The 27,648-nt window shown below is 45.9% G+C and overlaps 1 protein-coding gene across 1 annotated transcript in view; it reads left to right on the forward strand.

Annotated features, from left to right (window-relative positions):
- The window catches only part of frmd3 (FERM domain containing 3), a 457,194-nt gene that overhangs the window by 336,487 nt on the left and 93,059 nt on the right, over window positions 1–27,648 (forward strand). The window contains exons 9-10 of the mRNA XM_085985481.1: window positions 10,630–10,718; window positions 24,124–24,187. Coding sequence (XP_085841607.1) covers window positions 10,630–10,718; window positions 24,124–24,187 — 153 coding nt within the window. The remainder of the gene's footprint in view (window positions 1–10,629; window positions 10,719–24,123; window positions 24,188–27,648) is intronic.

The raw sequence follows: 27,648 nt of genomic DNA on the forward strand, positions 1-27,648 counted from the left end.
CTAGAATCTAGAGAATTCTAAAAGATCAAAACCAATGCATCCACTATCTCTGTAGCCATCTCTTTTAAAACTCTTGGATATAGGCCATCAGGTCCAGGGGATTGGTCAACTTTTAGTTTCATTAATTTCTCCAGTACTATTTCTTTACTAATACTAAGTTCTTTAAGCTCCTCATTCTCACTAGACCCTTGGTTCCGATCAGCTGCCTCTGCCACGTCTCTTCCTTCCCCTAGCCCACTGGGCCAAACTTCCTCTAAGGTTCACCCCTGCCCAACCCCTGAATTCGCATCTTTCTCCAGTTTCTCTCCAATCTCCCATATTGACGTCTTCACGTTCACCCTGTCCATGAAACACACTTCCTGTTCCATCGACCCTATACCCACTAAACTGCTGACCACCCAACTTCCTTTTTTGGCTCCCATGTTAGCTGACTTTGTTATCGGTCCGCTCTCCTCAGGTACTGTCCCCCTCTCCTTCAAATCTGCCATCATCACCCCTCTCAAAAAACAACCCTTGCAAACTATCGCCCCATCTCCAACCTCCCTTTCCTCTCCAAAGTCCTTCAACATGATGTCGCCTCCAAAATCTGTGCCCATCTTTCTCGCAACTCCATGTTTGAATCCCTCCAATCCAGTTTCTGCCCCTGTCACAGTACCAAAATGGCTCTCATCAAAGTCACAAATGACATCCTTTGTGACTGTGACAAAGGTAAACTATCCCTCCTTGTCCTTCTTGACCTGTCCGCAGCCTTTGATACGGTTGACCATTCCATCCTCCTCCAACGCCTCTCCACTGTCGTCCAGCTGGGTGGGACTGCACTCACCTGGTTCCATTCTTATCTATCTAATCGTAGCCAGAGAATCACCTGCAATGGCTTCTCTTCCCACTCCCGCAACGTTACCTCTGGTGTCCCCCAAGGACCTATCCTTGGCCCCCCTCCTATTTCTCATCTATATGCTGCCCCTTGGTGACATCATCTGAAAACACGGTGTCAGTTTCCACATGTATGCTGACGACACCCAGCTGTACCTCAGCATCACTTCTCTCGACCCCTCCATGGTCTCTAAATTGACACACTGCTTGTCCGACATCAAGTACTGGATGAGCAGAAATTTTCTCCAACTAAATATTGGGAAGACCAAAGCCATTGTCTTCGGTCCCCGCCACAAACTCCGTTCCCTAGCCACCGACTCCACCCCTCTCCCTAGCAACTGTCTGCGGCTGAACCAGACTGTTTGCAACCTTGGTGTCATATTTGATGATGAAATGAGCTTCCGACTACATTAACTAAGACCGCCTATTTTCACCTCCGTAACATTGCCCGTCTCCACTCCTGCCTCAGCTCATCTGCTGCTGAAACCCTCATCCATGCCTTTGTTACCTCTAGACTTGACTATTCCAACGCACTTCTGCCACATTCAACCCTACGTAAACTTGAGGTCATCCAAAACTCGACTGCCCGTGTCCTTATCCCTGTGCTCGCTGACCTACATTGGCTCCATGTTAAGCAACGCCTTGATTTCAAAATTCTCATCCTTGTTTTCAAATCCTTTCATGGCCTCACCCCTCCCTATGTCTGTAATCTCCTCCAGCCCCACAACCTCCCACCCCCCACCGAGATATTTACGCTCCTCAAATTCTGCCCTCTTGAGCATCCCCAATTATAATCGCTCAACCATTGATGGCTGTGCCTTCAGCTGCCTAGGCCCTAAGCTCTGGAACTCTCTCCCTAAACCTCTCCGCCTCTCTACCTCGCTTTCCTCCTTTAAGATGCTCCTTAAAACCTACCTCTTTGGTCATCTGCCCTAATTTCCTATGTGGCTTGGTGTCAATGTTTTTGTCTTATAACACTCCTGTGAAGCGCCTTGGGACGTTTTACTACATTAAAGGCGTTATATAAATACAAGGTGTTGTTTTTGTTGTTATTTCCAGAGTGTTTTTGTGTCTTCCGTGAAGACGGATACAGAGTATTTGTTTAATGTCTCTGCCATTTCCTTATTCCCCATTATAATTTCTCCTGTCTCTGCCTGTAAGGGACCCACATTTACTTTCGCTAATCTCATCCTTTTTACATACTCACTGCCTGAAAGGGTTGTGGAGGCAGGAACCCTCATAACATTTAAGAAGCATTTGGATGAGCACTTGAAATGCCACAGCATACAAGGCTACGGACCAAATGCTGGAATATGGGATTAGATTAGACAGGGCTTGATGGCCGGCGCGGACACGATGGGCCGAAGGGCCTCTATCCGTGCTGTATAACTCTATGACTCTATGACTCTATACCTATAGAAGCTTTAACAATCTGTTTTTATGTCTCTTGCTAGTTTACTCACATATTCTCTTTTCTCTCTATTAATTTCTTGGTCATCCTTTGCTGAATTCTAAAATTCTCCCAATCCTCAGGCTTACTACTCTTTTTGGCAACATTAAAAGCCTCTTCCTTTAACCTCATATTATCTTTAACTTCTCTTGTTAGCCACGGTTGGACTAATTTTCCCATGGGATTTTTATTCCTTAAGGGAATGCATGTTCGTTGCAAGTTATGAATTGTTTCTTTAAATGTTTGCCATTGCTTATGTACAGTCATATCTTTTAATCTGGTTTCCCAATCTACCTTAGCCAACTCTCCCCTCATACCTACATAGTTTGCTTTGTTCAGATTTAAGACCCTAGTTTTGGACTTAACTAAATCATTCTCAAACTCAATATATAATTCTATCATATTATGATCACTCTTTCCCAGAGGCTCCTTTACTACAAGGTTATTCATTAACTCTGTCTCATAGTACAATGCTAGATCTAAAATAGCCTGTTCCCTAGTTGGTTCCTTGACATAATGATCTAGAAAACTAGCGAATACATTCATGAACTCGTCCTCTGCACTATTACTGCAAATTTAGTTTGCCCAGTCTATATGAAAATTAAAGTCCCCCATTTACCTTTGTTACATGCACCTCTAATTTCCTGATTTATACTGCTCCTGACACTACAAGAACTGTTAGAGGGCCTATAAACTACTCCCACCAGTCATTTTCTGCCCTTTGTTGTGTCTTAGCTCTACACAAAGTGATTCTACATCTTGATTTTTCAAGCTAAGATCCTTTCTTTGTACTGTTTTTATGCCTTTGTTTATTATCAGGGCTATCCACCTCCATTTCCATTTTGCCTATCTCTTCTAAAAGTCAAGTATCCTGGAATATTTAGTTCCCAACCTTGGTCACTGCAACCACGTTTCCGTAATGGCTATTAGATCAAACTTATTTATTTCTATCTCTGTTATTAATTCATCTATTTTGTTGCGAATGCTTCGTGCATTCAGATATAGTGCCTTTAGCTTTTTTCCTGATGTCACCTTAGTCACTAATGCCCTATTACCTTTGTTAAGCTCTCTGTCCCTTCCTGACCCACTCTGCTTATTTTTACCAAAATCACTACTCTGCTCTACAGTCTTGACATTTCTCTTACTGCTTTTGAATTTACCTTTCCAGAATCCTCTCACTCCCCCTTCATTAGTTTAAAGCCCTATCTACCGCCCTAGTTATTCAATTCACCAGGACACTGGCCCAGCCCAGTTTAAGTCGAGCCTATCCAAATGGACTGCTCCCTCTTTCCCCAGTATTGGTGCCAGTGCCCCATGAAGTGAAACCCCTGTCTCCCACACCACACTTTGAGCCACGCATTTAACCTTCTAATCTGTTTGTACCAATGCCAATTTGCACCTGGCTCAGATAACAATCCAGAAATTATTACCTGTGAGGTTCTGCATTTTAATTTTGACTCTAGCTCCTCAAACTCTCTCAGCAGAACCTCATTCCTAGTTCTACCTGTGTCGTTGGTTTCAACATGGACCAATGTTCTCTCTAATTTGCAATCTTCCAGCAGCAGGACCTGGTGAGCGGCCTGTGCGGGATCTCCCGATTGGTGCACTGATGCGCACCTTAGGGGGAACATTGATGTGGACCACGACAACTGGTCCCTCCCCTTCTTCTCTAGCCATGAGGAGATATCCTTAACCCTGGCACCAGGCAAGCAAAACAGCCTTCGGAAATCCCGGTCGTGGCTGCAGAGAACAGTATCTATTCCCGTGACTATACTGTTCCCTTCCACTATTCCCCACATAATTTCCCGGTATGTTTTTTGTGTCTTGTACTGTGAAAACAGATATAAAACCTTTCCTCGTAACTTAAATTAGTTATGCTCTCTGAAGGGCAACAATCATCTTCCTATCATTAGGTTATCAGAACTACGCATGGTATTCCAGATGCGGTCTGAGCACATCGATATCTTACTTTCAGGGGAAAGCATTAACCTTCCTTAAATATTGTGGCCGCGTAATTCGGGGCGTAGTGTCGGCCGTTAAGGCCAATTTTGCTTAAAAAAAAATGGCAGCTGCCTCGCTTCCGCCTGCTTCTGGTGCGGAACACGACACCGCTATTTTTGGAGAGGTCGTTAGCTCTGCCGTTGCCAGCGCTCGCCTCTCACATATAAATATGCAGATCATGACGTCAATCGGCATGCAATGCCTGAACTGACGCACGACTGCTATTTTGGACGTCCTTGCTTTCCATATCGCCCTCTCCAAACCACTCACATGCAGCAGTACTACAGAGATGCTGCCAGCGCTTCTTAAAGGGACACACGCATCTTTCAGGTAAGTTTCGATTTCAGCTTTTGGACTGCTATTTTTATGTTTTATTTGAGTAATTGCTTGGTGCAATACATTAAAAAAGTTGTTAAAGTGTGCAGGGAGTGCTGTTGGATGCTTGCAAGGCTTTGGATGTTAAAGGAAGGCCTCTGAGAATACCACTTGGGGGCTGCCTGGGGGCTCTAGTTGCAGTCTCTCTTGGGCTACAACATCACATGGACATGAAGCAGAGGCAGTAAAGGGGACAAGCTGCTCGCAGAGGCAAGAGGAAGAAGCAGAAGAGGAAAAAGCAGAAGAGGAGGAAGCGGAAGGAAGGAGGCAACTCAGACAGCCACTTTCTGGCCGGGATATCCGGGATCAAATCATCCGCCTGTGGTACCAGTGAACACAATCCCAATTCCCCTTTCAACATTTGTCCCACACCTTACCTTCCCTCTGTTACTGACCATCACAGTGTCCTCTTGCTGAAATAAAAGCCACCACAAAGCAAGCTTTCCAATCCAACTTTATCCATATATGCATCCAATATTACATCAAAAAATCAACATCATCCTTGTGCATTCCCTTAGTGAGTGCCTTGCCTGTCTTTGCCTATCCTAGTGATGTTACGCAGTGCTACCCCTGTGGCTGCAACATGACTGCTGACTGTCAGTGGGAGAGACTGCAGATGGCCTTGCAGGACGACCTCAAGGAGCTGGTGGCTGGGAGTGTGAAATCGAGTGACAGTGTTTCTTCTTCTTCACTCTCCTCTCCCTCTTCTTGGTCAACCACTGGCTGGGCAGGCTGGATTTCCTGGGTGTCTGATATGAGGATGGCACAAGGGTGGGTTTGTGGTGAGGGGAGGGTGGGAAAGCAAGAGATACGTGCTTACACCATGTGCAGCTTGTACATCAAAAGAGATTGTGGGATGATGGGTAAGTGGGATGTGAGAATGAAGATAACGTATGAGGATACCAGCATTTTGTATTTTTTAAACTCTGCCGCTGGCCAAGGGCTCAGCCATGCCCCTGCCAAAAATGGCCAGCACCATCTCCTCCAAGGGGGTGAACTGAAGCCAGGAATGTGAGGTGAGCCTCATGTTTGGTACAGATTGTTGGTAAGTGAGTGATTGGGGGGGGGGGCGGTGCATGGTGTCATGCATTGAGCAGTGTGTGAGGCTAGTGGTGCATTTGGTAGGAGCCGGCATTTGAAGATGCATTCATTGACCTTGACCACTCATTTGAGGTCATGAGACATCTTTGGGCACTGGAGCCAAGTCCTGGGAGGCGACACTGCTGGCAGTGACGGCCTTGGTGATCTGGTCCCACATCCTTCTTTCTGGAGGGCCTCCAGGCCCCCTGTGGGTAGAGGACCTCTCTTCCAGTGTTGACACCCTGCACAATGCTCGAGTGCTGCGTCCTTGACCCTGGCTGCCCCTTCACTGGCCTGTTGAGCTATTTGTGTTAGTGCTGAAGCACTTTGAAGAGCTGCAGACTGCCTAGTTTGGAATTATTTCTTTTTTTTTGCAGAAGTCAGTTGAGCTTTAAGGGCTAGAGACTGCCTAGTTTAGAATGTTTTTCAATTTTATTTTTCATGAGGTAGTTCACCTTTAAGGGCTAGAGACTGCCTTCAAAACTAACAGCCTTGCTTTAAGAAAATACAGCGTCTCTCCAGCGACGAAACCTTGGGCCTCCTGCTGAGCGCACAGCTTGTCAGCAGCTCAATAGTCGCTGGGCTGTGCGCTAAAATCATTTAAATTAGCAGGCAGCACCAAATTAATCTTGCCCCACAGTGCCCCCGCCAGTTTTTGGGCCTTATCGAATTTCCCAGCCTTAGTATAAGTCTCATGAATGTCTGACTTGACGCAATTAAATGCCTTATCACATTTTGAAGATTGAACTCAGAATTAATGCAGTGACATAACTGCAAGAAATCTTGGAAATTACTCTAGCTACCCCAGCGGCTCAGTTGGTAAAGGCATATGCATCCCTGCGCTAGGGAGGGGAGAAAAAACAGCCAGATCACTATCTGTGACAACTGCTGGAACGTGTAAGGATATTGGATGCTGCCTCCCAAAATCAAATGGCTTGCTGACACACATGGAAGAATTTTACCTCCCAGGCGGAAAGCTGAAGTAATGTGCAGGCCAGCTGAGCCGGAGGTGCTGCGAGAGTCTGTTCCATTTTACCAGCCGGGCCTCACTTGAGCTGCCCGCCCAAAATATGTGTTTAGAGGCAGCTTGCCGTGTCTGGCTGTCAAATATGGTGCACCCGGAACGTGGGGTGAGGGTGGGGGCGTTGCCTGTGACGGCAGTGGCCCAAACTTTCTTTGTGTGGCTTTAATTTTAACAGAGAGTTAAAAATCCCCCATACATAGTCTAGGCTCATGCATGGAAAATGGTATTTTGGTTAAGATACTAGAAATCAGCTATGGAGATATATCCCAGCTAAAGTGAATGCCTTCAGCAGTGGAGGGGGAGATAAAATTGATTTAAAAAAAAGTTACTTTGTGGGTTTTTGCATTTCTGTTGCATCTACAGAAATGTTATAATTTACTCTTCACCAAAAAAAATCTTAAGACAGTATCAATAGGTTGTGATTGAAATGTCACAGGTGGACGAGGATCCCGAGATGCCGGGGAACATAGGGTCTGATGAAAGGGTGGAACTGAAAGAAATCAGTATTTGTAGGGAAATGGTGTTAGGAAAATTGATGGGACTGAAGGCCAATAAATCCCCAGGGCCTGATAATCTACATCCCAGGGTACTTAAGGAAGTGGCCCTAGAAATAGCAGATGCATTGCTGGTCATCTTCCAGAACTCGATAGACTCTGGAACAGTACCCATGGATTGGAGGGTAGCTAATGTTACCCCACTATTCAAAAAAGGTGGTAGAGAAAAAGCGGGGAATTATAGACCGGTAAGCCTGACATCGGTAGTGGGGAAAATGCTGGAGTCCATTATAAAAGATGTAATAGCAGAGCACTTGGAAAGCAGTGACAGGATCAGACAAAGTCAACATGGATTTACAAAAGGTAAATCATGCTTGACTAATCTACTGGAATTTTTTGAGGATGTAACTGGTAAAATAGATAAGGGAGAACCAGTGGATGTGGTGTATTTGGACTTTCAGAAGGCTTTTGATAAGGTCCCACATAAGAGATTAGCATGCAAAATTAAGGCACATGGGATTGGGGGCAAGGTATTGACTTGGATAGAGAACTGGTAGGCGGACAGAAAGCAAAGAGTTGGAATAAACGGGTCGTTTTCTGAGTGGCAGGCAGTGACTAGTGGGGTACCCAAGGATCGGTCCTAGGACCCCAGCTGTTCACAATACATATTAATGATCTGGACGAGGGAATTGGATGTAATATCTCCAAATTTGCAGACGACACAAAGCTGGGTGGGAGGGTAAGCTGTGAGGAGGATGTCGTGAAACTCCAGTATGATTTGGACAGGTTGGGTGATTGGGCAGAAACATGGCAAATGCACTATAATGTGGATAAATGTGAGGTTATCCACTTTGGTGGCAAAAACAGGAAGGCAGATTATTATTTGAATGGCAATAGATTGGGAGAAGGGGAAGTGCAAAGAGACCTGGGTGTTCTTGTGCACCAGTCGCTGAAGGTAAGCATGCAGGTGCAGCAGGCGGTTAAGAAGGCAAATGGTATGTTGGCCTTCGTAGCAAGAGGGTTCGAGTACAGGAACAAGGATGTCTTGCTACAGTTGTACAGGGCCTTGGTGAGACCACACCTTGAGTATTGTGTGCAGTTTTGGTCTCCTTACCTGAGCAAGGACGTTCTTGCCATGGAAGGAGTGCGGCGAAGATTCACCAGGCTGATACCTGGGATGGCAGGAATGACGTATGAGGAGAGATTGTGTCGATTGGGCTTATACTTACTGGAGTTTAGAAGATTGAGAGGGGATCCCATCGAAACCTATAAAATTCTGTCAGGTCTGGACAGACTAGATGCAGGAAGGATGTTTTTGATGGCCAGGGAGTCCAGAACCAGGGGTCATAGTCTAAGGATAAGGGGTCAGCCATTTAGGACTGAAATGAGGAGGAATTTCTTCACCCAGAGAGTGGTGAACCTGTGGAATTCTCTGCCACAGAGGGCGGTGGAGGCCAGTTCATTAAATATATTCAAGAAAGAGTTGGATATATTTCTTAAGGCTAAAGGGATCAAGGGATATGGGGAGAAGGCAGGGACAGGGTACTGAATTTGGATGATCAGCCATGATCTCATTGAATGGCAGAGCAGGCTCGAAGGGCCGAATGGCCTACTTCTGCTCCTATCTTCTATGTTTCTATAGGCAGATGAATCAAGAGGGGGAAAGTAAAGACAGTGAATGAATGGGAAGGGAAGGCGATCAAAGGGGAGGTACTTAGGAATCAGAGGCTAGAGTGAGTGGGCGAAGATGAACATCAGAGGGAAGAAAAAGTAGAGCAATCTTCCAATTGTAGTTCTTCCTATAGTTAAAATTAAAGATGATTATTGACCCTCCTTAGCCACTTATTTTACATAGAATGACATTGAATGTACAGCAGAGAAACAGGTCATTCATCCCAACTGGTCTGTGCTGGGGTTTATGCTCCACACAAGTCTCCTCCCACACTACTTCATCTAACCCTTTCTGCATATCCTTCTATTCCTTTCTCCCTCATGTGCTTATCTAGCTTCCCCTTAAATGCATTTATGCTATTTACCTCAACTACTCCTAGTGGTAGCAAGTTCCACATTCTAACCACTCTCTGGGTAAAGAAGTTTCTCCTAAATTCTTTACTGGATTTATTAGTGACTATCTTATATTTATGGCCCCTAGTTTTGGACTCCCCACAAGTGGAAACATCTTCTCTATGTCTAGCCTATCAAACTCCTTCTTAATTTTAAAGACCTCTATTAGGTCACCCCTCAGCCTTCTATTTTCTAGAGAAAAGAGCCCCAGTCTGTTCAGTCTTTCCTAATAGTTAGAACCTCTCAGTTCTGATATCCTTGTAAATCTTTTTTGCACCTTCTTCAGTGCCTCTATATCCTTTTACTAATATGAAGACCAGAACTGTGCACAGTACTCTTAAGTGTGGTCTAACCAAGATTTTATACAGGTTTAATGTAACTTCCCTGCTTTTCAATTCTGTTCCTCTAGTATTGAACCTTAGTGCTTTGTCTGCATTTTTATGGCCTTGTTAACTTGTGTTGCTACTTTTAATGATTTGTGGATGTGTACCTCTTGATCCCTTTGCTCCTCTACCCCATTTAGACTCTTATTTTTCAAGGAGTATATGGCCTCCTTATTCATCCTACCTTTTAATGATTTTCCCATCAACTCTGGTCATAATGTCTTGCTGACAGCTCTTGCTGTATGACTTTTTGCAAAGTTTGGATCCAACTCACATTGGGTGTGCAGAAATCTTTTCAATTATCCACACATCATTTAACAGGCAAACGTGCTGCACCTCTGTCTACGTTATCGGTAACAGGATGAGAGATGAAGACTGGGCCGGGCCAGTACTTTCTAAGTACATTTTCATTCATGACTGTAAACAAGAAAATTCCAATAAAACATTTATAAACTACAGGAATATTTATGAACAATTAGGATCTAAGAGCCCTGGTGTCAAGTAGAATGATACCAATTTGATATTTATTAGTTTGTAGGATAATTGTTTTAGGTTTAAGAGGGAGTTTACTATTAAAATTACATTAATTTTTAAGCCAATGCTCATCTGCATTAAGTTCACCGAGAATCTTTCTTTGACAGACAATAACATAAGCCCAGAAATTAATATTGTTGATATTATTGAATGAACCCTTAATACGTTGGTATAGCAGTTCTCTGACTGCAATTTTAATGGATGGATTAGCCCATCTAAAATAAATAGATTAACTCTTCCCTTAAAGTAGTGGAAAGAGAAATGTCCTACAAAGATGTTATGTGTTTGTAGGCTAATTTCTAGACTGTAGTCTGTTGAAAGTATTGTAAATGTTTGTCTTTTACCTTTAAGGATTCTTCAGGAGCTACAGCTTTCATAGGATTCACTGCGACAGGCTTTGTTGTGTTCCAAGGGAATAAACGGATCCACCTCCTAAGATGGTAAACAGAACTCACGTTTGTCTTACGCTGATGTCCATTTTTGTACAACAAAGATGTGTCTGAATATTTGACACTTGAGTATGAGATTGTGTTGTCTTTTGGTACTGATGAGATGCATCAAAATCACCCTTGTTGTGTAATTGTGGTTTATACCATGAGTGATATTTTATCTGTGGCATATTTGAGTTCAGATGATATCATAAACCACAAGACCAGATCTGTGATTTGTTTTCCTCATCATCAGGTCAGGTTAATGAACCTCTACACTGATTCAATAATGGACTGAATCTTACTGTTGCAGGTAACAGTGGAAGTAGTTGGCAATATAGCTGTTTTTAACCTCCGAGTGGTAAAATTGAAATGTTACCAGGTTTCGAATTTTCATCTTTTTTTAACTGAAAGGAATCAGATTAACATGAATATTAGTCTTCAGTAAGTTTGTAATTTTTTTCTCCAATATATTGGGGGTTCTACAAACAATGGTAGCCATCACTCAAGCAGTGTCTCTTACTATGTGAGCCTAGACAGTTATGTTGGCAGACTGTTTGTTTTGGGGACACTACAGAGGAGCCTGGTCTTGTGCTGACCCAATGTTCACAAGTGCACTCTTTCTAGCAAGAGTCATTGGATAACAATCAGAACTAGAAATCCTTTCTGTATTTTCCTCTCCTTAGCCCAGGGTTACTGAGGCTAGTCTAAGCATCCAAACCATCCCAGCTGAGCTCAACTAGCTCAACACACAATAGGGACTAATCTGGGAGCTAGTGGTGTGTGTGGCTCAGTACCAAAGTACACAGTGCATTTATCACTCAGCTATAATCAGAGCCCACATTTTTACCCTTTGGGTGAGACTGGTGAAATGGATGGACAGAGAAGATCAGCTAGAACTGGTCTTTTCTCTTCTGCTGCATGCTGTTTGCATTTCCTAAGCAGCTCTTGTAGTTTACATCAAGGCTTTTCAAACATTTCTGTGCAATGATCCTCCTGTAACTATTGACACAATCCTTGGTACACCCTATCCAAACTTCCAAGAAACTGTTTCATTCTGCGTACTTTTCTTGCAGATGGAGGTGGTAGCAGCATAAGGGCAGCAAACAGATGCTCAGGCTTCCAGCCCAAGAGCCACCACTCTTGTTAGGGGGTTTCTAGGTGGGTTCAGCAGGAATGGATGTAGAGGTTAGCTCTGGTTACCTAAGAGCTGTCCCCAACTGTTCCTTCTCCTTCAAAAAATGTGGACACTGTAGTCTGTTGCATAATGAAGGCAGCATGACTGCTTCCTGAATAGTGGCCATTGACATGCATGATGATGTTTCTGTGGGCAGATACCACCTTAGCATTAATTGAATTGCAGATCCTTTCTCTTCATGTGAGCCATGAGGTTGGTATGAGGAGCCTTGAAGTCCACATAGGTGCCATCTTCGATGCCTTGCACCTGAGGAAACCCTGCCATCCAGGGAAAGCTCTGTGCCCTGTCTAGATAATACCTTCTTTCCACAGGGAAAGTGATGAAGGGGTTATCCCTTGCAAACATAGCATTGTCACTTACTTGCTGCATATGTGCATTATAGACTATGGTAGAAGTCACCTGGGGTGACTTGGAAAGAACTGGGAGCGTGAAAACTGCATGATGTGATAATTTCATTTCTATGGGAGAGCCATCCCTGTTCCAGATGTTGTTTGCAGTTTATTGTGCCGCCAATGGTACTACTTTGTAGCAGCCTCTTGTGAAGCAGTGGCAGTGTACAGGTCTTTTCTGACATATCCAGGGAATGGGTGCAGGGGTCTATAAACATGGGTCCCGGGTAGTAACAGATAAATGAAAAATGCCGTGCTCCTGCTTTTGTTGTCATGTCTTGAAGCCGTCTTCCTCATCTAAATCATGCAGCACTATGGGAACTTCCAAAGCAATCCCGATCCTCACCACTTTGTATGGTATGCTTTAAATTGCAGCAACAGCCAAGAATAATGAAGGACTTTCCTTCATTTGGAAGAAAATAACCACAGGTCAAAAATTATTAAAAACCATACAGCAAAATCAAATAATATATGGAGCAAAATGCAACTCCCCCCCCACTTTTAACAGCAATTCTAATTGTGATCTTTCTTTCAGAAGCTTACTTAAGCAAGCCAGGTGTCAGGACTCGAGATGAGCCCATTTAACGTGAGTGAGGAGTGTGCTGTGGGCAGAGCCTCACTCGAAGTCAAGAAATTCTGCTCGGGACCTCATTTTACTAAATATTCTATTTAAACAAGGCTGACATTTTTCCATTCTGGCCCCCTGAAATCACGCCTCAAATTAGTATAAAATCATAGATATTTACGGCACAGGAAAAGGCCATTTGGCCCGTCGTGTCTGTGCTGGCCGAAAAAGAACGATCCAGCCTAATCCCACTTTCCAGCTCTTGGTCCATAGCCTTGTAGGTTACGGCACTTCCAGTGCATATCCAAGTACTTTTTAAATGTGATGAGGGTTTCTGCCTCTACCACCCTTTCAGGCAGTGAGTTTCAAACCCCCACGATCCTCTGGGTGAAAAAAGCTCTCCTCAACTCCCCTGTAATCCTTCTACCATTTACTTTAAATCTATGCCACCTGGTTATTGACCTCTCTGCTAAGGGAAAAATGTCCTTCTTAACCACTCTATTTAGGCCTCTCATAATTTTATACACCTCAATTATGTCTCCCCACAGCCTCCTCTGTTCCAAAGAAAACAACCCCAGCCTATCCAATCTTTCCTGATAGCTAAAATTCTCCAGTCCTGGCAATATCCTTGTAAATCTCCTCTGTACCCTCTCTAGTGCAATCACATCTTTCCTGTAATGTGGTGACCAGAACTGTACACAGTATTCTAGCTGTGGCCTAACTAGTGTTTTATACAGTTCAAGCATAACCTCCCTGCTCTTGTATACTGTGCCTCGGCTAATAAAGGCAAGTATCCCGTATGCCTTCTTAACCACCTTATCTACCTGTCCTGCTACCAAGCACTTAGGATTTCAGTATAAGGTTGCTAATTTCTTATTTCTACCTCTTTGTAAAATTTAATGGTAATTTGTTTTGAAACTGGTTCACTTCTGTTGAAAGGATTATGAGGGAACTTTATGTATTTCTCACCAAACGCTGAAGAACATTAAATGTTCGCACATTGTACATAATTAAGCTAATATTGTAGAGGTACACATCAGTGTTGTACATCGCCAGTGTAAAGAAACTGAAAATTAGATTTTATAATAGCGAAATGAGGTATGTGTTATGGATTTTTTTTTAGTTGTAGTTGCTCTGGTTTAAAAACAACCTGGCTAGTTATAATTACAGAACCATAGAATGCTACAGCACAGGCTATTCATCCCATCATGTACGCATTGGTGATTTTCCTCTATTTGAGCCATCTAGTCTAATCTCACTCTTCTGTTTGTACCCCCCATACCATTTACTATTTCTTTTTTTCATACAGCTATCAAGTGGTTTGATTCTGTTACAGAATGTTCTAGCTAAGTGTAGCCTAACTGCTCAGAGTGCTGAAGTACAAGTTTGATCCTCACATTCCATGGAGCGTTGTCAGCATTGTTGCTGTGCAGACGGGAATTAAAACAACATGGTACAAGTCTCCCTGCCATTCTTACTCACCATCTCGTAGCTGGTTCAAGAGCAGCATTAGCATAAGCCTGAGAGCAAGTTTTTGGCATACCCTATCGAGTGCAAATTGATTGTGCCCCAGGAAAACAAGAAGGACTGGGACAAAATAGAGTGGTTTCATAAACATCCTCTTAATATATGAAATAAAGAAGAATGAAACACTTGCATTTATATAGTGCCTTTTACATCTTCAGGATGTCCCAAAGCATTTCACAGCCAATTAAGTACTTTTGAAGTGTAGGGCTCGATTTTATCCCCTGGGCAGGAAAGCGGCAAAGCAAGTGGTGTGCCCATCGGGAGCGACAGCAGGCCGGCTTGGCCAATTTTAACAGCCAATCCTCATTAGCATGCCGACTTCCTGACTAAAACGACTGGGAAGTTGGCAGGAAGTGGCTGCCCGGCCGTTAAAATCGGGCAGGATGAGACTGCCACTGGGGAACGGTTCCTGGTACAAGGTGAGTGCTCCGTGAAGGGAATCTTGGGTCAGAGGATGGGTAAGGAAACCCGGGGCAGGGAAGGCCCAAGGTTTCCTTATAGGGCCTGGAGGAAAATTAAAACAACCACCTAACTTTGCTGGGCCTCTTCTGGCCCTGGCTGCGGTTCCTGGTGGGCTTTGCGTGGCAGAGCAGCCATCACTGCTTCCCCATGCTGCAGGCCTTAGGTTAAAATGGCAGATCGGGCCCTGATGATGTGATCGGAGCCCAATCTGCATATTTAAAGAGGATCCAGTGGCTTGGGGTGGGTTTCCAAGTCACCTGCAATTTGCATTTCCTAAGCAGCTCTTGTAGTTTACATCTAGGCTTTTCAAACATTTCTGTGCAATGATCCTCCTGTAACTATTGACACAATCCTTGGTACACCCTATCCAAACTTCCAAGAAACTGTTTCATTCTGCGTACTTTTCTTGCAGATGGAGGTGGTAGCAGCATAAGGGCAGCAAACAGATGCTCAGGCTTCCAGCCCAAGAGCCACCACTCTTGTTAGGGGGTTTCTAGGTGGGTTCAGCAGGAATGGATGTAGAGGTTAGCTCTGGTTACCTAAGAGCTGTCCCCAACTGTTCCTTCTCCTTTAAAAAATGTGGACACTGTAGTCTGTTGCATAATGAAGGCAGCATGACTGCTTCCTGAATAGTGACCATTGACATGCATGATGATGTTTCTGTGGGCAGATACCACCTTAGCATTAATTGAATTGCAGATCCTTTCTCTTCATGTGAGCCATGAGGTTGGTATGAGGAGCCTTGAAGTCCACATAGGTGCCATCTTCGATGCCTTGCACCTGAGGAAACCCTGCCATCCAGGGAAAGCTCTGTGCCCTGTCTAGATAATACCTTCTTTCCACAGGGAAAGTGATGAAGGGGTGATCCCTTGCAAACATAGCATTGTCACTTACTTGCTGCATATGTGCATTATAGACTATGGTAGAAGTCACCTGGGGTGACTTGGAAAGAACTGGGAGCGTGAAAACTGCATGATGTGATCATTTCATTTCTATGGGAGAGCCATCCCTGTTCCAGATGTTGTTTGCAGTTTATTGTGCCGCCAATGGTACTACTTTGTAGCAGCCTCTTGTGAAGCAGTGGCAGTGTACAGGTCTTTTCTGACATATCCAGGGAATGGGTGCAGGGGTCTATAAACATGGGTCCCGGGTAGTAACAGATAAATGAAAAATGCCGTGCTCCTGCTTTTGTTGTCATGTCTTGAAGCCGTCTTCCTCATCTAAATCATGCAGCACTATGGGAACTCCCAAAGCAATCCCGATCCTCACCACTTTGTATGGTATGCTTTAAATTGCAGCAACAGCCAAGAATAATGAAGGACTTTCCTTCATTTGGAAGAAAATAACCACAGGTCAAAAATTATTAAAAACCATACAGCAAAATCAAATAATATATGGAGCAAAATGCAACTCCCCCCCCACTTTTAACAGCAATTCTAATTGTGATCTTTCTTTCAGAAGCTTACTTAAGCAAGCCAGGTGTCAGGACTCGAGATGAGCCCATTTAACGCGAGTGAGGAGTGTGCTGTGGGCAGAGCCTCACTCGAAGTCAAGAAATTCTGCTCGGGACCTCATTTTACTAAATATTCTATTTAAACAAGGCTGACATTTTTCCATTCTGGCCCCCTGAAATCACGCCTCAAATTAGTATAAAATCATAGATATTTACGGCACAGGAAAAGGCCATTTGGCCCGTCGTGTCTGTGCTGGCCGAAAAAGAGCGATCCAGCCTAATCCCACTTTCCAGCTCTTGGTCCATAGCCTTGTAGGTTACGGCACTTCCAGTGCATATCCAAGTACTTTTTAAATGTGATGAGGGTTTCTGCCTCTACCACCCTTTCAGGCAGTGAGTTTCAAACCCCCACGATCCTCTGGGTGAAAAAAGCTCTCCTCAACTCCCCTGTAATCCTTCTACCATTTACTTTAAATCTATGCCACCTGGTTATTGACCTCTCTGCTAAGGGAAAAATGTCCTTCTTAACCACTCTATTTAGGCCTCTCATAATTTTATACACCTCAATTATGTCTCCCCACAGCCTCCTCTGTTCCAAAGAAAACAACCCCAGCCTATCCAATCTTTCCTGATAGCTAAAATTCTCCAGTCCTGGCAATATCCTTGTAAATCTCCTCTGTACCCTCTCTAGTGCAATCACATCTTTCCTGTAATGTGGTGACCAGAACTGTACACAGTATTCTAGCTGTGGCCTAACTAGTGTTTTATACAGTTCAAGCATAACCTCCCTGCTCTTGTATACTGTGCCTCGGCTAATAAAGACAAGTATCCCGTATGCCTTCTTAACCACCTTATCTACCTGTCCTGTTACCAAGCACTTAGGATTTCAGTATAAGGTTGCTAATTTCTTATTTCTACCTCTTTGTAAAATTTAATGGTAATTTGTTTTGAAACTGGTTCACTTCTGTTGAAAGGATTATGAGGGAACTTTATGTATTTCTCACCAAACGCTGAAGAACATTAAATGTTCGCACATTGTACATAATTAAGCTAATATTGTAGAGGTACACATCAGTGTTGTACATCGCCAGTGTAAAGAAACTGAAAATTAGATTTTATAATAGCGAAATGAGGTATGTGTTATGGATTTTTTTTTAGTTGTAGTTGCTCTGGTTTAAAAACAACCTGGCTAGTTATAATTACAGAACCATAGAATGCTACAGCACAGGCTATTCATCCCATCATGTACGCATTGGTGATTTTCCTCTATTTGAGCCATCTAGTCTAATCTCACTCTTCTGTTTGTACCCCCCATACCATTTACTATTTCTTTTTTTCATACAGCTATCAAGTGGTTTGATTCTGTTACAGAATGTTCTAGCTAAGTGTAGCCTAACTGCTCAGAGTGCTGAAGTACAAGTTTGATCCTCACATTCCATGGAGCGTTGTCAGCATTGTTGCTGTGCAGACGGGAATTAAAACAACATGGTACAAGTCTCCCTGCCATTCTTACTCACCATCTCGTAGCTGGTTCAAGAGCAGCATTAGCATAAGCCTGAGAGCAAGTTTTTGGCATACCCTATTGAGTGCAAATTGATTGTGCCCCAGGAAAACAAGAAGGACTGGGACAAAATAGAATGGTTTCATAAACATCCTCTTAATATATGAAATAAAGAAGAATGAAACACTTGGGCCTAGAAATTCAGTTGCGTTCGCCAGCCGTTAACGCCATAAGAGGGGTAGATTTCCAGCGCTAGGCACTTAGCGCCCGGGCGCAGCGCGATCTGCGCCTCACCCCAACTTCAGTTGACATTTAGCGCCGGCGCAAAGTGTTAGCGCCCGCTCAGCTGCGCGCGCAGCTTATGACGTCATTTCGTCGTGCAACGCTGTTTGTGCGCCCCAAACCGAAAATTCAGTGGCGCCCGCCCAATGTGGGCGTGGCGCTGTTAAGAACTGTGAAGTGGAACGCAGCAGAGGCCCTGCGGGCCTCGGGGAGCGCTAATTAAAGGGCACTTTCACTGAACTATAAAGGCCAGCCATTTTGCTGCAATGACTTTAGTGCTTTGGATTTCTGGACACAGACCACGAACAGACCTTACTGATTTGGGACAACATAGGAGAGGTATTTTTGGCTTCTGGCCAGAGCTTGGAAATTTGACTCTTTGTGATTTCGCTGTTTGCAAGTTCATTATGGGGGCTGCATGGGGCTCCACCCCCCAGTTCCAGCATTATGTGTGAAGGGCTCGCAGACGCTGTGTGAGAGGGCCAGCCATGCCTAGATGCAGAGGGGCCATCAGGCGTCGGCAACGTCGGCCTTACCCACTCAGGGAATACCGGCAGCAGGTGTCCTATCTCACCATGACTGCCGCGCATTGTGTTAAGAGGCTGCGCTTCAGAAGGGAGGTGGTTGCAGAGATCTGCCAGCTGCTTCACAGAGATCTGCGTCCACAGCTGATGTGCAGGACCTCTCTGTCGGTGGAAGTGAAGGTCGCGGTGGCTCTGAACTTTTATGCAAGCGGCTCCTTCCAAGCCGCTGCTGGGGACATAGCGAACATCTCCCAGTTCGCCGTGCATCGCTGCATCCGGCAGGTCACCGATGCCCTTTTCGCAAGGAGACAACAATTCATCTCCTTCCCCATGACCCTAGAGAGGCAGGAGCAGCGTGCAGTCGGATTTGCCAGGATCGCCGACTTCCCCATGGTGCAGGGCGCCATTGACTGCACGCATGTGGCTATGCGGGCACCTATCGACAATGCCGAGGATTACCGCAACCGGAAGGGCTACCATTCCCTTAATGTACAGCTGGTGTGTGACCACAGGCAGCGCATCCTAGCTGTCAATGCCCGCTTTCCAGGAAGCAGCCACGATGCATTTATCCTGCGCCAGACTACTGTGGCTGACATGTTCGAGGCACAGCCTCCACCAAGGGGATGGCTTATTGGGGACAAGGGCTACCCTTTGTGTACATGGCTCATGACCCCGCTCCGCGCGCCCAGGACCCCTGCGGAGGAGGCATATAACGAAAGCCAGCAAGCCACAAGGAACATCATAGAGCAAACGATTGGCGTCCTGAAGCAACGGTTCCGCTGCCTGGATCGATCCGGCGGATCTCTACAGTATTCGCCGGATAGAGTCTCCCAGTTCGTCGTCGTTTGCTGCATGCTGCACAACCTGGCTATCCGCAGGACTCAGGCACTGCCACCTCACGTTGGGCCACCACCTCAGGAGGACGAGCAGGAGGACCATGAGGAGGAGGAGGAGGAGGATGAGGAGTACCAGCCCAGAAGGGAGCCACAAGGTCCAAGGGCCGTCCGCCGGCGGCTTATTGAACGACACTTCTAGGCCCCCTGTCAGGGAATGGCTTGTGGCAATGAACGCACCTGAATGCAGCTGCTCCGCAAGCCCTCAGCCGGTTAACGCAACAACCACTTGAAACATGACACCTGGACAAGCTGAATAAATAAAAAGCTTTATTTAACAAACTCAGGGCCCTTCCCACATGAAACAGAAAAACAGACAAGACCCCCAAAAAACAGTGAAAAACATACCTCACTCCCACAACCTGGGGAGGAATAACAAAACTTGTCAATCCAATTGGCCTTCACCTTCGGCCTTTCCAAAATAAGCCCCCCCCCCTCCAGAACACAAACACCCCCATATAAAAAAAACAGTTGGCCACACCCTCTACTTGGTGTGCCGAGAGGGCGAGTCCTTGTGCAGGCTTCTCCGGCCCCTGCCCGACCTGTTGCTCCGCCTCAACCTGGGCCCTGTGGGTGTTGGAAGGCTGGGGGAAGGCTCCTGTGGGGCACCAAGCGTATCGGCAGATGCCCTTGGGGGTCGGCCTAGACGAGGTCCGGTCCTGGAGGGGCCGGCTGCTGACTGCTGCAGCTGTGGCTGGGCAGCATCAGTCTCTGCAGCAGCTCGTCGCACCTTGGCTGGGGGAGTGGCAGTGGCGGCTGCAGCAATGGGGGCAAGCTGGCTGATGCCAGGCGCTCGCTGGTCGCCAGAGACACAGGCACTCGGCCGGGCTGGCACTGCAGCAAGCGCAGCAATCTGGTGGAGGCCAGACCGCTGTGCTGCAGCAGGGCGGCGGGTGCCCTGTCGATGCTTCCGTGTCACAGCGAGTGTGGCAGAAGTGAGTGCCCGAACTGCCCTGTTCTGTGCCCGCATCAGATCAGCCAGTGTCTGCACGGCACCACTCATGAACTCGCGACTCGCGTCCTGTGCTGCCGCGAGTTGGTCGACACCCCTGGCCTGTGCTGCAACGAGTTGTTCCACACCCCTGGCCTGTGCTGCCGCGAGTTGTTCCACACCCCTGGCCTGTGCTGCCGCGAGTTGTTCCACACCCCTGGCCTGTGAGTCCCCGAAAGCGGCCACACTATGAGCCAGGGACTCAATGGCCTGAGGCAACTGTCCCACAACCCCCATGAACTCGTTGTGGCGCCGCTCGGAGGCCGCAGACATTTCATCAAGGAGGCGCACCTCCTGGGCGAGGACCGTCTCCGGACTGGAGGGCGGACTCTCCATCTGGGGAGAATGCCGCCGTGCTGCCCGACCCTTCCCGCGTGCCTGGACGCCACTGGGCCCAGGAGCTGTGCCCCCCTGCAACACTTCCCCCCTCTGGGGTGAAGGCCGCCGTGCTGCCCGACCCTTCCCGCGTGCCTGGACGCCACTGGGCCCAGGAGCTGCGCCCCCCTGCAACACTTCCCCCCTCTGGGGTGAAGGCCGCCGTGCTGCCCGACCCTTCCCGCGTGCCTGGACGCCACTGGGCCCAGGAGCTGCACCCCCCTGCAACACTTCCCCCTGGCTCTCCTCCAGGCAAGACGTGTCCCCTCCATTGCCATCCCCTGGCGCGGATGAGGGTTCCCCCGATGTGCCGCCTTCCTCTTGGCCCTCGACGTCCTCCTCTTCCAAGGGACTGGCACACTCAGCTTCATGGACCTCCTCCTCACCAGCTGAAAGCAGGAAGGCACAAGAGTAGCTTTAGAGTGAGGACAGGGCATCAGCGAGGGAGGCATGAGTGGTGGCATTATGCGCATTGGTCGGACAGTGGCAAAGGATGCAGATCTGAAGCGCAAGGGGAACGAAAGAGGTCCAAACGGTCATGTCCTTACCATTGGGGCCCAGCACAGGGTCGGCATCTCCAACAGCAACGGGGCCAACCACCCGGCCACGCATGAGTCGAGCCACGCGCTCCTCCAGGTCGCTGAGCTCCTGGAACTGGCCACGGCCTCCCCCGGTGACATTCCGGCTCTTCATATTCTTCGCCAGCTTGGCCTGCAAGAGAAAGGATGGCCTCTAAGTACAGTGTGTTGCCCTGTTGTTGTGTGCACTGCCTCCCATGGTCGAATAGCTTGGCCAGTGTGTTGCCCTGTTGTTGTGTGCACTGCCTCCCATGGTCGAATAGCTTGGCCAGTGTGTTGCCCTGTTGTTGTGTGCACTGCCTCCCATGGTCGAATAGCTTGGCCAGTGTGGTGCCCTGTTGTTGTGTGCACTGCCTCCCATGGTCGAATAGCTTGGCCAGTGTGTAAAGTGCAGAAAGTGCTATTGATGATCATGCCAGTGCCATAGCTGCGGGAGGAGGGATGGCCATTAGGCCTTTGAGGTCCCTTTGCCCATAATGTGAGGTGCACATGCAAGGATGAGGAGGACACTGGAAAGGGTACTCACCCTGACCATCCGAGTGAGGTCGTTGTACTTCTTGCGGCATTGTTCCGCACTCCTCAGGACATCGCTGGTGGATGACACCCTGTGGGCGATTTCCCTCCAGGCTCTCCTGTACTGCCTCCTGGGAGCCTTCTTGCCACTGTCCGGGCACAAGATCTCTCTTCTCTTTTCAAAAGCCTTAAGCAGCACCCTCAAAGCATGCTCTGAGAAGCGCTGCGCTCGTTCACGGGCCTTCTGCATGGCTTCAGGCGCTATTTGGGTCCACCAGCAGTGTTCAGGCCTAGCTGTAGGGCTCCACTATCCAGGGCGTGGCAGCAGACCAAGTCGACCCTTCCCCCTTTAAGAGCTGGCCGGCGTCAGGGTGTCTGCTGTCAATCAAAACATGACCGCACCTGCGCTGCGCCCGGCCTCGGCGTTATCAGTCCGCATCGCCGGCTTAGCGCCTAAAGATAGGAGTGCAACGCCAGTTTCAGCGCTCGCCCAAACTCCTTGGACAAATCTACTGAATTTCGGCGAAGTGGCCTACACTTTCCGGCGGGCGCTAACTTTAGCGCCCGCCCGACTTTAGCGCCCCAAAAGTGGCGCGACTGAATTTCTAGGCCTTGCATTTATATAGTGCCTTTTACATCTTCAGGATGTCCCAAAGCATTTCACAGCCAATTAAGTACTTTTGAAGTGTAGGGCTCGATTTTATCCCCTGGGCGGGAAAGCGGCAAAGCAAGTGGTGTGCCCATCAGGAGTGACAGCAGGCCGGCTTGGCCAATTTTAACAGCCAATCCTCATTAGCATGCCGACTTCCTGACTAAAACGACTGGGAAGTTGGCAGGAAGTGGCTGCCCGGCCGTTAAAATCGGGCAGGATGAGGCTGCCGCTGGGGAATGGTTCCTGGTACAAGGTGAGTGCTCCGTGAAGGGAATCTTGGGTCAGAGGATGGGTAAGGAAACCCGGGGCAGGGAAGGCCCAAGGTTTCCTTATAGGGCCTGGAGGAAAATTAAAACAACCACCTAACTTTGCTGGGCCTCTTCTGGCCCTGGCTGCGGTTCCTGGTGGGCTTTGCGTGGCAGAGCAGCCATCACTGCTTCCCCATGCTGCAGGCCTTAGGTTAAAATGGCAGATCGGGCCCTGATGATGTGATCGGAGCATATTTAAAGAGGATTCAGTGGCTTGGGGTGGGTTTCCAAGTCACCTGCAATTTGAAATTGCAGTCAGTCAGATTGGGGCGGGAAAGGAGTGGGTAAGTCCCCCGCTCCATTTCAACTGTCCCCTGCCTGCCCATAGTCACTGTTGTAATCTAGGCAAAACATGGGTGGTTACATGACTCAGTACTATACCAATGTAAAGATCATCATGGCCTACTTTTATAATTAACTTAAAACTGGCAGGCATTTTTGATGCCAACTGGAAACTTGAATGGGGCATTAACTGGGTGGAAATCTAACGTAGCCAATCTGTACCCATTTTTCCAATCAATTACACCCACTTTACGTTCATTAATAACCAATTGGAAAGTCTACCCCAATGTAATTCATCAATATATTGTACTAACTGACTTAATTTCAGAATGATACCGGGGCTAAAAGGGTTGAATTATGAGGACAGGTTGCACAGACAAGGCTTGCATTCCCTTGAATATAGAAGATTAAGGGGTGATATAATGGAGGTGTTTAAGATGATTAAAGAAGTATATGATAGAGAAAAACTTTCTCCTCTGGTGGGAGAGTCCAGAACAAGGGGGCATAACCTTACAATTAGAGCTAGGCCGTTCAGGGGTGATGTCGGGAAGCACTACTTCACACAAAGGGTAGTGGAAATCTGGAACTCTCTCCCCCAAAAAGCTGTTGAGGCTAGGTTAATTGAAAATTTCAAAACTGAGATTGATAGATTTTTGTTAGGTAATGCTATTAAGGGTTATGGAACCAAAGTGGGTAGATGGAGTTAAGATACCGATCAGCCATAATCTAATTGAATGGCCAAACAGGCTCGAGGGCTGAATGACCCTGTCCAGTTCCTATGTTCCTATGTGGGTTGTGAAATAGCTGCTAATATTTCCGATAAACTGTTTATATTTTTCACATTTTATATGTGTTGGGGAATGACACATTTTTTGATTAATTTTACAGTGTTATCATTCTTCTCATGTCTTTTTTATTTTCCAGGTCTGATGTCAGCAAATTGAAATTTGATGGGAAGACATTCTGTGTTCATGGTGTTCAGAAAGAGGTCAGATATTACTTTTTGTTGGTGTGCAGTTACATGAAGAAGATGGACAAGCATTATAAAGACTTTAAAGCCAGCACTGGCTAACAAACTTAACCTGTGCAAAATCTGGTAGTGTGTCTCCTATCATACTCTGCAAATTAATTCATCATATGAATTCATGTAAGTTGTGTCTGTAAATATGTGCTCATGTTTTCCTCCTTCAGGAATAATTATGGAAGTCCACCTGCTTCTGTCAATCAAACTAGTAGGTGCATCTGAGTTTTCTCCTGTCGGAGTCAGGCCTCACAAATTCTATAATATCACCTTGCAGAAACCGACACCGACCAATCAGTGTGTACGTGCACTAATTCTCATTTTCACTCTTCAAGCAGTTAATGAGCTGCTTAATCACCAGTACTTCCGAACAAACCATAGATACAGCTGTGCAATGATCTTACATTCTTTCTTGATGAGATGCATCAGAAAACAAGATGTCCTTTTCAGGACCAGAAAGAGGCCTAATAACTATGTTCATATCCAGGCTGTCTCGATGTGGATTAGTGAGTGAATCGTACTGGCTCAGATACTCAAATGTCCTGGAAGGATTTTAGGAAGACATATCATCACTTCAGTTGAACTAGCAAGATCATACAGAAATGGAGCTGTAACTCCTACAGCCTTAATTAGACAATATATGTACACATTTCTATGTGAGAGCCTAAGATATTGCACACTTTGTCATTGGAAGCCATGCTTATCCTTGTGCTGGCACAGATATACTATGCAGATGTCATAATACAGTTGGTGCTCTGTCTCATAACTTTTGCATTGGGCATGCCATGGCAGTACAGAATAGCTAATGTAGCATCATGGCAGAAGGTATCTTGCCAGTAATTGTATATATTCTGTTTGTTTGTTAAGTATTATTAGCTCAAACCTTGGGGGAATTATTGTAGAAATGCTTCCAAGTGAGATCTGATATGTTTTCTGCTGAGAGAAATATTTGTTCTGTTTGAAGTGAAAGTTAATGCTGAAATCTGCCCAATCTCAATTGACCGGTGATTATACTGGTTTCACAGTTCTCAAATGTTAACAGCCTCTTAACCAACAAAGCTAACATGTAAAGACATTGGATAAGCTGTTGAGAGTGGAAAACAGAGTGTTAATGCTATAGCTGACCAAAATTAATGTAATACCTAGGTGAACTGGCATTTAGTTGTCCATTATTTAAAAATTGGATACACTTTACTACGTTAAAGGCACTATATGCAGGCAAGTTGTTGTTGAAGGAGCAGGGCCCAAAGGTTTGCAGTAGTGGTACCCTTCTGTGACATGCTGGATATGCTGCTGCTGGCAACAACTTGCCTTTATATAGCATCTTTACTATAGAAAAACATCCCAAAGCGCTTTACAGAGGTGTAGTCAAAAATTGGACACCGAGCCAAAGGAGGAAATATTAGAATGAGTGGCCAAAAACTTGGTCAAAGAGGTGGGTTTTAAGGAGGCTGTTAAAGAAAGAGAGGGAACTGAAGGGGAAATGGTGTTTAGGAAGTGAATTCTAGAGCATGGGGCCTAGGTGGCTGAAGGCATGGCTGTCAATGATGCGGTTAAGGCAGGGGAGATGCATAAGAGCCCAGAGTCAAAGTAATGGAGAGTTTGAGGAGATTGTCGACTGGAGTAGGTTATAGAAATAACATGGGGCAAGGCCATGAAGGGATTTAAAGACAAGGATGAGAATTTTAAATTTGAGGCTTTGAGCCAATGTAGGTCACTGAGCACGGAGGTGATGGACAAGCGGGACTTGGTGCAGGATAGGATATGGACAGCAGAATTTTGGATGAGCTGAAGTTTACAGAGTGGAGGATGGTGAGGCTGGTCAGTAGAACATTGGAATAGTTGAATCAGGTGATGACAAAGTCCTGGATGAGGATTTCAGTGGCAGTGGACTGAGGTGGGGGAAGAGGTGAGCAATGTTACAGAAGTGGAAGTAAATGGTCTTTTTGATAGAAAGGGATCAGAAGCTCGGCTAGGGGTCAAGTAGGGCACTGAAGTTGCCAACAGTCTGATTCAGCCTGAGGCAGTGGGAAAGGGGATGACGTCATTCACAAGGGCATGGAGTTTGTGGCAGGGCAAAAGTTGATGGCTTTGGTCTTCCCAATGTTTAACTGGAAGTTGCAGCTTATCCATGACTGGATGACATTGCCAACTGGATCTGCTCAGCCCCTGGGCCAGGGCTCAGAAGAGCAGCTCACATTGTACACCATAAAACTAGTTATATTCATAATAAATACATTTTCACTATATTTGTGAATTGCAGCAATACGGTGAAATGTTACTTATCATGAATATAACTAGTTAAGTCCACCACTCATCAGCATTTAATTTTAAAAAGCAGCATATTTTAAGACTCTCCTGCCCAAGTGATGAAAATGAATTGGACTTGGATCAATCATTAGTATTAAAATTTCTGTATCTGTCAGCAATGCAGACTCCTGAAATGGTTCACTGTAATGTTGAAAATAATGATCAGCTCCAGAGCACCAGGACTTCAAAGGACAGCCGTGTTTGAAGTCGAAGTCCCAGTGAGGAAAGTTGCATGTGGGACTGTAACATTAGCTGATTACTGTGGTAATCAGGGGCAGGGAGAGGCAGAGCAGGCTGCGGATATCAAGTAACAGAATCAAGTTTGAGTGTGATGCCCCAGGTAGTCAAATTTCATTGCTGAGCTGCCTGGCTTGCACATGAAGAATGGCACCTTTAGTTAGATATTGGAGGGTGGTTGTCACCTGTAGAACCCTACCCTAGTATGAGCGGGTCTTCAGAAATGGAAGAGAGAAAATTGGGAAGTGTTGAAAACAAAACTTGATGCAATTTTGCAATACCAGTATCAAATACTTTTGCACTGGATACATTTATCTCAATGGCCCGTATTTTCCAATCCCTACGGGTGTGTACGAGCTGTGTACACACCTGTAGAGACCTCGCCAGTGCCGGTTTCAGGCATTTCCGATCTGTCAAGAATCCTCACACGCCTGCCCTGGAGAAGGGCCTCTGCAGGTGGAGAGTTCCTCTTTCTGCCGAACCTCCGCCTGCTGAAATCCCTTAAAAATCTTATGCCTGGTATAAGAATTTTAAAAAGTGAAAATTTTTTTTTCACTTATTTATAATTTTAAAATACTTTTTAAAAAAGTTTATTTTGAGCCCCATAAAAAACTTTAATTTTTTTCCCCCAAAATTAAATTTTTGTTTAAAATATTTAATTTAATGTAATTTTAACTAATTTTAAAAACATGATTAAAAAAAATGTATTTAATGTTTTGATGTGTTTTTGGAGTGATCTCCATTCATACTTTTGACAGGTCTAAGTTGTCAAAAGTGTGAAGGGGGATTCCCTTCTTTCATTGGCTCCCCATGACCCACGTGATCCCAGGGATGCTTGCGAACCGCATGCGCCCCTGGGTTACCTGGGTCCTGCGTATTTC

Source organism: Somniosus microcephalus, chromosome 1, assembly GCF_052327205.1.
Source record: "Somniosus microcephalus isolate GS21.2 chromosome 1, FLI_Smic_1.0, whole genome shotgun sequence".
In the NCBI taxonomy this organism is placed as follows: domain Eukaryota; kingdom Metazoa; phylum Chordata; class Chondrichthyes; order Squaliformes; family Somniosidae; genus Somniosus; species Somniosus microcephalus.